The sequence below is a fragment of the Neolamprologus multifasciatus genome, chromosome 8, assembly GCF_963576455.1.
Source record: "Neolamprologus multifasciatus chromosome 8, fNeoMul1.2, whole genome shotgun sequence".
In the NCBI taxonomy this organism is placed as follows: Eukaryota; Metazoa; Chordata; class Actinopteri; order Cichliformes; family Cichlidae; genus Neolamprologus; species Neolamprologus multifasciatus.
Genome location: NC_140446.1, coordinates 14589295 through 14604820, shown reverse-complemented (window position 1 = coordinate 14604820; position 15526 = coordinate 14589295). Strand labels below are relative to the sequence as shown.

General features: G+C 40.2%; 1 protein-coding gene across 1 annotated transcript in view; it reads left to right on the top strand.

Moving 5' to 3' along the window:
* The first annotated feature begins 177 nt into the window (after positions 1 to 177).
* fra10ac1 (FRA10A associated CGG repeat 1) overlaps positions 178 to 15526 on the top strand; it is a 25559-nt gene continuing 10210 nt past the window's right edge. The window contains exons 1-9 of the mRNA XM_085171176.1: positions 178 to 298; positions 2301 to 2380; positions 2547 to 2639; positions 2871 to 2916; positions 3087 to 3163; positions 3353 to 3436; positions 3584 to 3668; positions 5894 to 5939; positions 14131 to 14244. Coding sequence (XP_085027302.1) covers positions 281 to 298; positions 2301 to 2380; positions 2547 to 2639; positions 2871 to 2916; positions 3087 to 3163; positions 3353 to 3436; positions 3584 to 3668; positions 5894 to 5939; positions 14131 to 14244 — 643 coding nt within the window. The 5' untranslated portion in view covers positions 178 to 280. The remainder of the gene's footprint in view (positions 299 to 2300; positions 2381 to 2546; positions 2640 to 2870; positions 2917 to 3086; positions 3164 to 3352; positions 3437 to 3583; positions 3669 to 5893; positions 5940 to 14130; positions 14245 to 15526) is intronic.

Below are 15526 nucleotides of genomic sequence, written 5' to 3'. Positions count from 1 at the left end.
GATGCCCGATTAAAGAAACTGTTATCAGCCAATTACACTTACACAGAATTAGACTTTAGAGCCTCGTTATTGGCTACAAACCAATGCAAGCTTTAAAATCATAGAAAAAAAGGAAATGATAAATTATTATTGGACTTATTTCTTGATATTTCTCAGATTCTTCTAAATATAATTCATGTAGGTCTGCGTCATCATACCGCGACTTACTTCCTACGTCATCACATGGCGATTACATTTTGTAAACAGTCAGCGGCAGTTCATAGGGAGAAAAAAAGAAGCCATGGATGATCTTGTGAAGGTAAACTTTTTTATACATGTGATATAGTCGCGTCTCTTCTTTTGCAAACAAGGCTGTGAGGACGTGTTCGCGTATTTGTTAGCAGGTGTCGGTGCTGCCTACTAACGCCGTGTTGGTTCGTGACTGCTTCACTGGCCACAGTCAGGGATGAGCGGTGTCTGTGGCGCGTGACAGATCCAAAGCGGTCAAAGCACGAGCTAAAGCGCGTGCCTGCTTGAAATTCACAGCAGTCAGAGTCGTCGTGCACCTGCTACAGTTCGTTTCTGATGACGGGACCTCCAAAATATCTCACTTTGTTCACTATTTCATCCATCATTGAGCACTTGCTCTGCCACACTGAGTGAGGAAAAGCTGCTGCAATAGTCTCTCGTTGTAGCAGTTACTCCATTTGTCTTCTTTTAGCCAGACATTTGGTGACTTTGAGAGATAAATTACACAAAAACAACTTTTTTTTTTTTTTTTTTTTTACATCATTCAAATGTGATTTCCGATTTCTGGGTGTGTTCTATCGTTGCTTATATTGATAAATAGGCTGCAGGCAAAAGGATTTCTGAATGGGTTACATATAACATAAAGAAATGACCTGTTTTGAAAGTACTTTTTATGACTCTGCATTATTGTACCAACCTTATGTTCAACATTATTATCAATACAGACGTTCTGGCCACTTAAATGTCTTTATAGAGGTATTTTGTTATATTTGTTGCACTTTTATTGCTACACCCAAGGCAGGATCTTTCTTGACAAAGACGTTTTTAATGTCAAGGAAACTTTTCACATGGATAAATAAAGGCTATATAAAATTTACATTTCCAAATATTGATTGCAGCTTCTACTTGTGACAGGAATGTGTTTTCTGGGTAGAAATGACTTGATATCATCGAGCTATGCAGACATGTTTGACAGATTACAGGCCAACCGGATATTATTTTTTTTCAGCAGACGATCACTTTTGGGGCAAGACACTGGGTCAAATTCATCCCATAACCATTAAGATGGACTTTTAGATCATCCAGTCTGGGTTAAATAAATGAAGAGATGATTTTATGGAAGCTCGAAACATTCATGAGACATGAGAACTGCCTGTGTTCCCACTAAATTTGGAGGCCGGCACTTGTGGAATAAAATAGAATGGGATCATTCTAGTTTTTATGTTTTCACGTCTTAAGTATATTGGGCAATTATGTGATAATTGATGCTTTTCTCCAAAAAACAGTGTTGTGAATACCTAAACACCTAACAATAAAATCACTCTCCTACTCGCTGTTTATTCATGTCAGACAGGAAACTTGTAGACACTTATTATGAAGGAATGCTTGGCCTGAGACAAAATTGACCTGGATCAAACTATAAAGGCATAGAATATGTTCTAGTTAACTTAAACCTGACCTGTTATGCTTCCTGTTTTCTTTCTTTTCTGTTCTATTTATACCCTTACAGTATTAAACATGATTAATGTTTGAAAGAATGAGGTGAGACTGCTGCAGCCAAGTTTCTGTTTTATTTTTTCCCCCCACCTTTGGGTCTCTATGGTGTCAAAGTGAGGAGCCATCTATAATATGGTTAATTTAAGCACATAGGAGCTCAGTCCACCTGCTGTTTGAACCCATTCTTTATCAACAATCAAAAGAAAGTTGACTTAAACTGATGGGGTCTTAAGAGAAGAGTCTGTTTTGTTTCAGACAAAGAAAGCACTGATCAGAGGAAATATGCAAAAATGCCCTCCCTCATTCAGAAATGCATACTTTAATGGTTTTATATATATATATGTGTGTGTATATGTGTGCAGCAGATGTTAATACATAGTGTCATGTTTACTCTAAGATCAGTCATTACCCTATTTGTGTCACAAGTTGCAATACATATCTCACAGTTAGGATGTACAGTACAAGCGTACGGATGCATTTTTTAACTAATATGCCTAATTTTGCCAGAAAGTGTGTGGATGATTTACAAATCATCAGATATGATGATTCACAAATCACTTCCTGTGTTTCCTCAGGTTCACGGGAGCGGCGGTTATGACTCTGACTTCAGTGATGAAGATGGACAGGGAGAGTCCTCACAGAGAGGCCTTAAAAGGTCAAATGAAGGCTAAAGAATTATTTAGGCTCAATGATACTTTTTCGCTTTATTCACATTTGGCTCAACTGAACTCCTGGTACTGTATCTGTGCTGACCACATGAGATGGGATTGTACAGATGATAATATGAATAAACACAAGTGTTTTATGTGTACCTTCTACAGGAAACATGAGGAGGAAATCTTACAGAAGCCGTTTCAGAAAGGTCGCCACTCTAAGGTGGCTCACCGCAGCTCGCACTCAAATGAAGTGGACAGGTATGGTGACTAATAGCAGATCAAAGAAGTGCTAATAGCTTTTAGCTGCTCGCATTTTACCTATGCACACTACAGTTAATGTCACTTCTTATGGGCCAATCGGACCAATTAAATGCTCTCAGTGGATTGTTTTTTCTTTGCAAGTTATCACACATTATCTTGTTTTGCTTTTTGTCTTTTTTTTGATAAAAATGCATCATTTATATTTATATAATTTTTTGTTTTGTTTAGAGAAGAAGCCCGGAACAGACGAGCCCATCTGATATCCATGAACGCCGTATCCTTTCTTAATTTATCATTTCTTTCGGCTGTGAGTAGACGACAAAAGAAATGATAAAACTGAACTTTTTAAGATATTAAAATGTGATGTGGTAGGAAATTTAAGGCTGTTTACAGTTGCAAAAGTTAACATTGAACAGCAGAATGACCTTAAGCAGATGTCTCCAGTTTGAGCGGCACAAGAAGTTTGTCGGTGATTACATACTGTACTACGGGGGACAGATGGTTGACTTCAAGCGCTCAGCGTGAGTAATCTTACTCACAGTCAACTCTGGGGAACAGTCAGCTTCTGTCACTGCAGGCAAAATAATGACAATATGTCTATACATCACTGCAATCCAGTTAATCATTTCATTAAAATTGATAGTTGCAGAAGTTGTTTTTCGGTTTATGCGCGCTCATAAACTTTGTCATTTTACATTTATTCCCCGTAGAGCCAAGGACAAAACAGATCTAGACGTGCTGCGTGAAAACCATCGTTTCCTCTGGAGGGATGAGGACGAGGAGGACATGACATGGTGATCAACTTAGTGGCATCAGTAATAATGAATTAGTTTTTTACCTGTTCAGTTCTCTTCTGAAAAGTCTATACGTTACACTAGAAGTTAGTTAATGATGTGTGTGCTGATTTTCTTAGTTGCTTGTGTTTTTTTTTTCTGTGGCAGGGAAAAAGAATTGGCCAAAAAGTATTATGATAAGCTGTTTAAAGAATACTGCATAGCTGACCTCAGCAGATACAAGGAAAACAAGGTGAGAGGAATGGAAATATAATTGATTTCTTACCAATTTTTAAACAGTAATACAGCTTACGTAAAGCAGTTTCTGTAGTATGATATGATAGCATTTTTGAATGCTATTTTTGAAAGCATTTAAAATTGTCATATAAAAATAGGCAGTTTCACACAAGGTGCAGGAATTAAAACCTTAAATTACAGTTCAAATGAAGGTAGCACTTCATGATACCATTCTTAATAAATTATACATTTATAGTTAAATAAACTTTAGTATAAAGTTGATATAAAGTGAATGCTAATGTTAGCTAATCATGAGTAATATTCATGTTACGTATGTAGTTTTATTTATTGCATTATATCAAAGAATGGATTATAATTACAGTCTGACAACTTAAGCACACATGACATTTACTATACTGTAGTAAACTACATGTGTCAGTTATTACCAAAAGGTAATGCTTGTGGTTTTTGTACTAAAGTTTAATTACTAATAAGTGAGCCCATCCTTATTACTGAGGTCTCAAGTTTAGCCCCCTATAACATGCCTTAGTAACACACTTGGGCCATTATTTTCCCCAAAATCTAACCAAGCAGCCAGTTAAAATCAAAATAAACAGAAGGTAAAACGGGGAAAGGATCAGGACACATCTCCAGGTTCACAGTGTTGTGACTGCTTGCACAGTTAGGTTCAGAATCTGTTGGAGAGACAGAGGCTTTCCTCTGAACGTCACAGCAGTTGACTTTAAACCGAACCGTCAAGATCTGATGGAAGTGTCGACTTCAGCTTTAATTCGGAGGCTTTTACACAAATGTTTTCCTTTCTTTTATGCAGAGTCTCTCATATTCGGAGGATCAAAATTAATTGGACAAACTGACATCATTTTAAATATAAATATTTTTTTTAATACTTGGACGAAACTCCTTTAGAGTCCATGACAGCCTGAAGCCTAGAACCCACTGATGTCACCAAATGCTGTTTCTATTCTTGAGATGCTCTCCCAGGATTTTACTGTAGCCTGGGTTGCTGCTTGTCTGTGAGTCTCTCTGTGTTTAGCTTTATCTTCATTAAACTGAAAAACGTGCTGCATTGAGTGGAGAGCAGATGAAACTCTCAGGGTGCTTTTGCACCATACTTTGGGTCATTATCCATTTGTACTGTGAAGCACTGTCAAAGTCGTCTTCTGTGGGTCTTTCAGGCTTTTTAGTGTTGCTGAGCTGTCCACTACTCCTAAACTTTCTACTGTCCCTCTGATAGGTTAATGTTATTTTTTGTCAATTAAAATAAGTCTACAGATCAGTCGCATCTTGATTGTTTGATTTCAAATCCACTCTGGTGGTATACGGAGTCAAAACTACAAAAATTATGAGCCAATTTCTAAATCCTAGAAATCGATTTATCACTTACGCGCCTACATGTGCTATAAGATAACATTACAGTGCCCGTAGACACCTCAGCAATCAGCGTTACAAGGACCTGCTCCAGTATTCCAAAAAAGATTACACTAATTATCCCTGCAGTGTTGCCATGTGTAAAGGTTAATATTACCTAAGTCTCACTAATCTCCATAATAGTGAGCCCGTTTTAGCCTGAAGTTGGGGGTATGATGTGTTCTGGCGCTCTGCTCTGTCTCCAGTGATCGCTGAGCCTTTTTGGAGCGAGGCCAACGTTTAAAACTGATGAAAAGTGGCACACGTGTGGCCCAGCTCAGTATCTCCTGCATTTGTGCTGATGAGTTTTCTGTGCACACATCTCTTTTACGCTTATACCTCCGACATTAGGCACAATACAGAATACCTGGAATTATCTATGTTTATTGGAGGCACTGTAGGTAAATTGAAACATTTCAATTTAAAAAGTCCAAGCCGCTAAACACTAAAAAGGTTGTGCACCTGATTTATTCACTAGTTATTCTAAAACGCCTACGAATAAAAATATAAAGGGCGAGCTGCAATACGTCGGGTCAAAAGGACACCACTTACTATAGATGTGTTTACATTAACAAGTTAATGTGCATGCACAGCATTTAATAATAAGAGTGCATGGGTGAATAAACACAAATATATGCAGCCCTTATATTCTCAGTTGTTTTTCTGATCCAACTGCCTTTGAAAACTAATAAGCATTAAAAGGTGGGGACAACACAGCTATGGCTTGCAGGCTATATGGATGGAAATGCATCTGATGCTTTAGTCGGTTTCGTGTATATGATTTTGCTCATTTAAAAAATCTGTGCCCAACAGTTTGGATTTCGATGGCGGACAGAGAATGAAGTCGTCTCTGGAAAAGGTATGGCATACACCTGTTATATGCTTGGATATTCCTGCTAATGTTGCTGTGTCGAGCACTTGCATTTGATTCGTAGTGAGAATAAGGAAGAGAATAAGCTGGAAAACAGCCTGGAGAGGTGGAGGTATGCTCTGGGGAGACGAGTGTCAGGGGTGATTTGTGACAGAAGGAAGAACGAAAGGTAGAAAGAAGCCAAGCTGAAGATGCTTATATTTTTAAATGGGAGTGATCAGGATAGACAAGATTAGAAATTAGGCACTTTATATTGTAAGGTAAAGACCCTACAATAATACAGTAATACACAATATTAGCCTCCTAAGACCCGAACTCTTCCACGACATGCATTTTTAATTTCTCTTTGGTATTTGGGCTGATTGGGGCCCGATGAGTGTAAAAACAAAGAATTACCAGATTTTATTTTATTTTTTTACCTTATTTTTGTTTTTAAGAAAAATGAGAGCCATGTATGAGGATATTCATTTAAAATTTTGATAGAACAGTAGCAGTATAATGTCCTCGTAAGTGGATATCAGGTCCTTGTAGAGCAAAATTTAGTATTTTGGTCTAAATAACCCACATATGTAGGTCCGAGGAGGTTAATAATAAACCCCAGTAATCAGACTACCCCCTTTGAGCAAGGCGACGGTGGGATGGGAAAAACTCCCGCTTAACAGGAAGAAACCTCCAGCAGAACCAGGCTGAGGGAGGGGGAGCCATCTGCCACAGCTGGTTGAGTGAGGGGAGGAAGACAGGAAAGGCAGCATGTAGGATATGCAGGGCGGTGGTGGTGATAGGGTGAAGGGAGGAAGCTGATCTGCTGTGACGACCCCTAAGGGGAGAAGTGATCTTAAATTGCAGTAAAAAGCATACTTGTTGAGCAAAGAGACCCGATTTAATCAAGAGGCTGGAACCGAATCCTTGTTACATAATATTCTATGTAATGCTGACATAAAGTCCGGATTCAGGGAGGTGTTGGAAAACTGGATATTTTAATTACTATTTGTGACGTTTTTGCTTGCAGTGATGCTCTAAATTCACATTTTAGTGAACCTCAGTGAACCATAGTGAAGTGGGATTATAGCTTTCTCACCCACACCTCACATCCTTCTCCACTAGATGGAGACAGAGATAAAGACAATTCACACAGCAGTACACCTATGATTGGTGCTTCCCCTCAGGAGTCTCCACATGTCAGGCTCTTTAAAAAAATCTGCCTGCTGCAATTTGGTTTGACTTTAGGGCTCTCCAGAATGGCGTCATAAATCTTTAAACGATTTGACCTTTCATCTGAATTTTCTTTCCGTGTTTGCTTGTGGCTTCCCATCTTAAGCAGCCGCGGATTAATCTGTCCATTGATACCCAACACTGTAGCTTTCTGATAGCGCTGGACTAGCTTGATGGTTTGGCAGTGGTTCCATGATTACTGTTGCTATTATTGCTCAGGATTAGTACAACACCTCTCTGTCTACCGCTGCGTTTGTGTGACAGTGGTATTTATAAGTTTACCTGGAAGGACAATAGCTGCTGCTCAGCAAGGGAGCCTGCCTTGACAGCTCATTAATAAAGTGAGCTTCACACACATACACAATCTCATATACACACATATGCAGAGTCATTTAACATTTAAATTATTATTCTAATTATGTTTATACCAGTACAACCTCACAAACACACAAACAGCATGTCTGGGAAAGCTGACTAAACCAATATGTTGTTCCGGATTAAGACAGTGTAATCTTGGACTCTGACAGTTCAAGCCATGTAGCAGTACTCTACAGGAAGTGGGATTAGATTAGGTCAGATGCACTGCACTTTAGCTGCCTCAGCTGTGATTTGTGGACATTAATAATTACTAGAGACATGCTCCTTAAGTACTGTTTAGAGCATGGGACTCTAAACCCTCTCCAGTGAGATCAATACTAAATAAATTCTGTAAGTTGGGCCTGACCCCCCCCTTCAGACGTGAAGAATACACTTGTGCAAGTCTTTGTCATGGATTGAGTATAACAGGAGTTTGATTTGATTTGTAAGCTGATATAGAGTGTCATCAATCACAGACACTTGAATCTTGGCAACAATCTGTTGGCAAGATTCAACGTGAAAGTTTTTGATTTATTGTTCAATTACCAGCAGTTCCACTTGGACTAAGTGTTGCTAGTCCAAGCTCGTGTGTAGTACTGCTTACCGTCAATTAAACTGATCTTGTACCACCTCCGATGGCCACGTTTTACTTTTGCTCTGGCATGAATACCTTTTTTGGAAACCATCCCCTTATCATCGCTGCTTTCTGTGCACCTCAGATCATGCTGGTGGATAATGCTGACTAGTCTCCATCCAATAAGGTTGGATCACGAAGAACACTGACCTTTCTTTTCATTGCTATAGTGTTATATTGGATCGAGGAGTGCACAGTACCAGAAGGTTTCATTCTCTCTTCTTTTTGGGGGGGGATCACAGGTTATCCTCCCACTGGAGTCTTGCTGCAGACTTTTTTGAAGAACAAGATGTGCTTCTAGTCCTTGCTGATAACTTTCTTTTTCTCATCTCGGTGCCTTTATACTTCTGAAAGTTCCACATGAATTCCTGTAGTTGAATATAAGAGAAAGCTACAAATGTCTCATATTAACAGATCTTAAAGGTACCTTCTTGGTTTTCTTTTTTTTTCTAAACAGAAGTTGTCATTTGTATTTGGGAGAGTAGCATGAAAACTTGAAAGCTTGCATACAAGCGAGTATAACTGTGGACTGTGGCTTTCCATGGAGGGCACATGGACATGTATTCACCCTCTGCCTATGAGATAGATATGGATACCATTGCAATAGTGACATATTCATATAAACAATGAGCAAAGTTTCAGAAAATAAGGTGAGACTGCTATGAACATCTTTTTTTTTGTGCTCATGACTGCAAACACACAAGCATGAACCACTTGCTGTTCATTTTTAAATATGCAGCCAATCAGAAGACAGTTACTTTAAAGTTCAAGAATATAAACATGTGGAGCAAAGAGCCAAGATAGCTGAGGCTAGGTTGTTGTAGGTGGGCCTCCTGTCAAGGTACACACTGACACAGGAGGAGTTAGGTTTGACCCAGCTTCTGCTGCCTTGAAATAAATGCCACTGGTAGCTGAAATGTGAAGCCACTTTTAGCTTGCACTGTGGCATGACTATTGTTAAGCATTATACTACTGTCAAACTTCAATGAGTGGTTGAAGACTGGCAAAACAAAATTAGGGCCAGGTCTGCGACTGCTTGTAATCACTGGCGTTAAAACCACATTAAGATGTTATTAGTTTGCAATCGATTGCATGCAATTGCTAACTTGACCCCAATCTGTTTGTTTCTAACATTCAGAGTTTAGCCAGAAATTCCTCTACAAGTGTTATATAATATCAAATGAAAATTACTGCTGGGATCTGCTAAGTCAAGTCAACTACTGTAAAGCTGTTCTCACTGGCACACATTGCCAATAATCAGCTGGGGTCAATCTGTCTGCGTTTGTAAATGAGATTATTTGTAAACCTTCACCAATCTGTCACAGAGAGTCACAATCAGTCTCAGTCACTCTGCAACTGTTTTGAGACAAGTTGCCTCCCAACTGGCAACCTATGGAACTGTTTTGCGTTTGAAAGCTGTCGACCACACGCGGTGGGTGTTGCAGGCTCAAACTGTGGGTGACCAACTGATCACTGCAGCAACTTGCAGTGAAAAAATTCAGTGCAGTTACCAGGCAACCACAGATTGGTTGATTTAATTATTTTACGGTCGCAAAAAGGGTGCCATGACATGTTGATTTAGTTGATATGATAATCAGTTTCCTTTTTTTGGCTTTTCATTGTTTGGTGTCACATTTTTACTTATCTCATTTTGCTCTGTCCTGGATTTTCTTCTGTTTGCCTATCTAAACGTTTGATCCTGCCTTTGCTCCATCTACATTTATTTGTTGTCAGATTCATATAAAGCAATTACTCCACCCTTAAATGAGCAAATTCAAATAATGTTATATACTATTCTACATCCTGGTGGTTTCCTTTTAATTTCAATTTAAATCAAACAAAAGTGACAAGCCAATTTAATTTAAGGGGGGAGATCGTTTCTGTTGCTTTAAATGATTCCTTTGGCTCGGCCTGTGTTCTAGGCAGGCTTTGCACGTAGTAAGTATATCCTGCTGGGCTCTCATTTGCCAGACAAAATACATCAGCTCCAGAGAAGTAACTGAGTGTATTTTAAGTGTGAGAAGTGGAAGCTCATTATCCGACAGTGCTCAAAGCTTTCAGAGTCTCCTAGTCTAACAGCAGCCAGTGTCACTGTCTCCATTCCTATAGTTTCAAAGTGTGAGTGTCAGAGTGCACCCTACAAATGTCAAAATTTGAATATTTCTCTGTGGTTTAAAGAGGGACACATAGATGTAACGCAGATATTCTTGTGCAGATAGAGTATAGAATTTCATAGTACTTTGTAATGCTATTTAGTCTGAGCACTGAACTCAAAGTCATCGTGGAAGACAGACCCCATAAAAACAAAAAACAGGCTAAACCTGATCAAGCATCAGAGGTGGGAGTGGGTGGTCAGAGAAGCATCCATCTAATTTCTAGCTACATTTCCAATATTTGAAAAGTCTGCCTGAGGGAACCATATATTTTCCACTGGCTGCACTTTTATTGAAGGCATTTCACTTTGGGAATAGGCAAGGTTAGAGTCCTGGTGAGTATCAAGATTTGGCTGAAAAACAACAGCGGATGCAGACACTCACAGTGACCACCTGAAGTCTGCATCCTCACAGGCTTTTCAGTCACTAAATAATCTGAAGGGTCATTTTGGGCTGAGGCAGATCTGTTTGAGTTATTCAAGAGTACAGTCCAGTCCATGTACCTTTGAACAGAGTCGGCTCACTGTGCAGCAGTAGAAGCTGTTGCATGTGACAAGCAGCTTTGTGATGATCGTGATATTAAACAAACAGGTCAGCATTATGGGAAACTTGCGTATTTGCTTTTGCTTACAGCCCTGACCCTAAGAAACAGGAGTTGACGTGTATCATCTCTCTGTCTGTTTGTCTTATGGCAATAAAGTCCGCCTGCCAGCATCTCTTCATCTCTATTCATCAGTCTGTTTGCTGCCTCTTAGGAGTAGCAGTCTAAGCAGCCTCTCTCTCTCTCCGCTAACATCCTCCAGCTCATCCGGGCGGGGGGACACAAAGGTGTTCCCAAGCCAGCCGAGAGAGCATGTCCTAGGTGTGCCCTCGCCTAGGAGGCGTCCAAGATGCCAAACGACCTCGACTGGCTCCATTTAATAATTGGAAGTACCGGCTCTACTCCGAACCTTTCCCGAATGACTGAGCTCCTTACCTTATTTCTAAGGGAGAACTCAGCCACCCTTCAAAGCCAATTACTCGATCTCATTCTTTTGGTCACTACCCAGAGCTCGCAGCCATAGGTGAGGGTGTGAACAGAGCTCAACCAGTAAATCGACAGCGTCGCTGTTTTCACCACGAGCGACTGCTACAGTGCCCGCATCACTGCTGACACCACACCAGTCCATCTGTCAATCTCCCGCTCCACCCTCCCCTCGCTTGGGAACAACTCCTCTACTTGGGGCACCAACTCGTGGGCACTCCACCTTTATCTGGTGTCACACTTGGAGGTGCTAATTCTCATTCCCACTGTCCTCACAAGTGACCTCGAACCGTTCCGCTGCGAGTTCTCATGAAGCCAACATAGCCTGATAATCCACAAAACACAGAGATGAGATCCTGAGCCCACCAACGCAGAGACGCTCCGCAACCTGGCTGTGCCTACAAATGCTGTCCATAGAAAATCAAAAACTCTTCATCGTACTAATTAAAAAGTAAAAGAAAACAAAAACTACAAGCATTGGTATTTGTGATTTTAAGAGAAAGTTTTTATGGGATTGATGTGTTAGACTTTTAAGTGTGTTCAGTGACTTCGCTCAGCTGGATGCCTGCCAAGCCCTTATAAGAAGAGCAATTACTGTCCATGTTTGTGCTCGGTTGGTTGTGTCCTGTAAATAGTTTTTCATAATAGTGGTCCTTTGGCTGCAGGGGATTTTTAATGAATTATTTTTTATTTTTTTACTGCAGCACCGCTAGTGACCACAGGGAAAAATGAACAGCAAGACTAAGGTGTGGCTCTGTGTGCAGCTCTGCTAATGTGTGTTTCCACAAGTTCCACACGGTGCTAATCTAAGTTAATTGGCTCCCTTGTTGTAGCTTCACATGAAAGTGGATTGGATCTTTTTTGTCTAACCCAGCGTGGCACGTCTGGTCTGATAGCAATCCCTTTGATAGAAGGGGGAAAAAACCCAGACAAATGTGTCATTTCGCATCATCGTGTGGACTTGGCAGTTATGCAAGAGTGAATAAAAAGTGAATGCACGCTAGTTCAGGTCACTCCCTTTGACATCATCCAGTCAGTGTTAATCGTGCACCCATCTGTCCTGTGGTAGTTATCCGTCTTGATCTCGGCTCACTGGCTGGTGGCATTATTAACCAATGACGTAGGAGGACCGGAGTTTCCTCTCCTAACTGGATTCATCAGCTTTTTTCTTTTTCTCTTTCATGTGGCACGTGAAGCTCACCTGATGTGTAAAAAAAAATACCTGGCGCCTCTCAACATTTGAAATCCTTCTTTTCTTTCACCAGAAAACCCGATATAGCTCGCGTCCATCCGTCAGTTTTTTTTAAAAGCTTACCGCAGTTGGCTTTGGGTAAAAAGAAGCGGTGTGCCACCCCGGTCAGGTCACCACTCCATCACTGTGTATAAAACTTATTTTATAAAGCAGCAATTCTCTCTGCATCCCAGTTTTTTGTTTTAAACCGGTTTTCCAAATACAGTACCGGGGACTTGTTGTAAGGTTTCAAGTGTGAAATTTTTGGGCCTAGGGACTGAAAACGATCAGAAATGCGTTGACAAACTGCTTCCTGGCCTTGATTGTATTTAGTTTTTGACATTTATTTGTCAAAGAAATTGCCTGGAAACAGATTTATATTGACTCCACTCTCCCAGGGTCACATTTGTGTGTAGCTGGAGGGCTCCACACATTCGAACGCTCCATGTTGTAACCTTCAAATAAATCACATTCTTTTCTGTTTTACACTGAGCTGCTTCTCAAAGGGAGCAAGGGGAATCAGAATGATGTTCAAGGGCGCTTCTTTATTTTTAATATGCAAAGCAGAAGCTTTTAGAGACTTTCTTTACACATGTTACGTCCGGCTTTAACAACAGATAAGAAAATCTTTTTTTTTTCATAGGCATCATGATTGTCATTGAGGTCACAGGAACAGGATATGCTGACATTTTCGAGTAATATAAATACTTTTAGTGACATCCTGACGTTCTCTGTGACATCACCGAGGAGTTGATATTTGTGATTTTGACTGGAAATTGTTGGATTCTTTTATAAGTACAGTGTCTTCCCCTGACACATAAACTCAAGTAAACCTCATTTGAACCGTAGCCAGAAGTGTCTTCTTCTAAGCTGACGTCACTGGATCTTAATCTCATACAGCACGTGAAGAGAGAGTCCGCCCTACGGCTCAAAGTGGCCCGAGTCCACGAGCCCTGCGTCATCTCACCTGAATGTTTACAGAGTCGCAATCCTTTCCAGGTGAGGGCAGGCATCACTTTCCTCTCGCGGAGTTAGGAATTCGTGCCAAGACTGGATGGCTCTGACGCATTCGCTCCCTCTGCTGCAATCTGGAGGAACCCCGGAGACCAGATCAATGCCACCTTAAGCTCCTCTGGGGATAACAGGCAGTCTGTACAGCGGCTGGAGGGAGGCCTGAAGGGATGAGACGAGGGGAAGAAAGGGAGATGAGAAGGAGAAAGGGGATAAGGAGGAAGGGGTGTAGAGATAGACTGCGGTGGGTAAAAGTGAGCAGCAGGGTTTGAAGGTTGTCTGACAGAATCTTTTTGGAGATTCTTAGTCTGTGTCACTACTAAAACACATCCTTTTTATTCTGTTCGCTTTTCTAGTGTAAAGGTTTGAATTTCACACGATAATTCATAAGTTGCCTGCAGTTTGTTCGAGCCCTCACTCAGTAATTATATCAATTAAAAATGCATTTCTTTGCTTCATGAATTGGTGTTAACAAGAGCGCTTACAAAAAAAAGCGGACACGAGTGTAAACATGTGAAATATTCAGATTTGTACATGTGAGCTTCTTCATGTTCCAGGTCAGTTCCAGTGTGGAAACAAGCGCTGCGAGAAGGAGGAAGGCCTCAAAAGCTGGGAGGTGAATTTTGCCTACGTTGAACACGGGGAGAAGAGAAACGCACTGGTCAAACTCAGTAAGGAAAAAAAGAAGAGAATTATCTCTTTATTTTATAGCCTCATTTTTTGGAAAAGGTGTGGCTGTGGCCCAGCAAATGGTCTCTATCTATGACCTTAGTCATAATAATCCCCCTTCAGGTTATTATACTGCTGAAAATAATTACTGTAGTTGGAGGAGTCAGTTAAGCAGGAAATGAAAGACTCTTTTAACAAGCTGGTCTTACAGGTCACGTCCAGGTTCTTTCTCCTCACAAAAAAAATAAATCCCACTTTGTGCCAAATTAAAATTCATTCTTTAGACAGTCCCTATTGTTTAAACAGTAATAAAATGTGATTTGGCAACCCCAGTGCCTCAGCTTTACTGGACAAATATAATCCATAAGGATGATGATGCATTGGTTCATGAGCAGAGTTATTATGAATCTTTTTTTTGTGTTTTGGGAGAAAGACATGAGCTCCACCGGGTTCCTTCGTGCTTTCTTCTCTGTAGTTTATACACAGATGATTCATTTTTATCAACAGCATTCCCTTTGTATGTGCGCAATACTGTTATATACTGCTGAGCAAAAAATCTCGAGCCACCGCTCTTTTCTTTATATGACTGATGTTCCCCTGGTCCCAGCTCCTATATTTGTTCCACTTTTAACAGTAATACACAAAACTCTGGACTCGGACCTTTCTCTCCCACAGTCAACACAATACCCGTTATAATCACAAACAGAGAGCAACAGAATTATCATAAATCCAGTAACTCCAAAAACATTAATAACCTCCGGCCTCTTCAAAAATGTCAACATCCATTCAACTCTGTTGTCAAAAATCCACCGGTCTCAATCAGTATGGCACTTTTAAATGTCCGCTCTCTGTTGAACAAGTCTTTTATTATTAATGATTTAATTTTAGATAATAAACTTGACTGTTTATTTTTAACTGAAACATGGCTGGGTTCGGATGCACCAGTTGTTCTCACTGAGGCCTCCCCACCAAATTTTAATTTCTCTTTTTCTATTAGAAGTGGTAAGAGAGGTGGTGGGACTGCATCTTTAGCCAACAACACACTCACCACCAAACACGTTTTATTTGATCATTTTACCACTTTCGAATTCCATGCTATTGTTTTCAGCAGCCCTCCAGTTTTATCTGTCACAATTTATAGACCACCTAAAGACAGTGCTGCTTTTATCAAGGAATTCTCAGAATTTTTAACAAAAATACATTCAAAATATAATATGATAATTTTAACCGGTGATTTTAACCTGCACATAGATAATCCTTCTGACCCTGCATCAAAAGAATTCT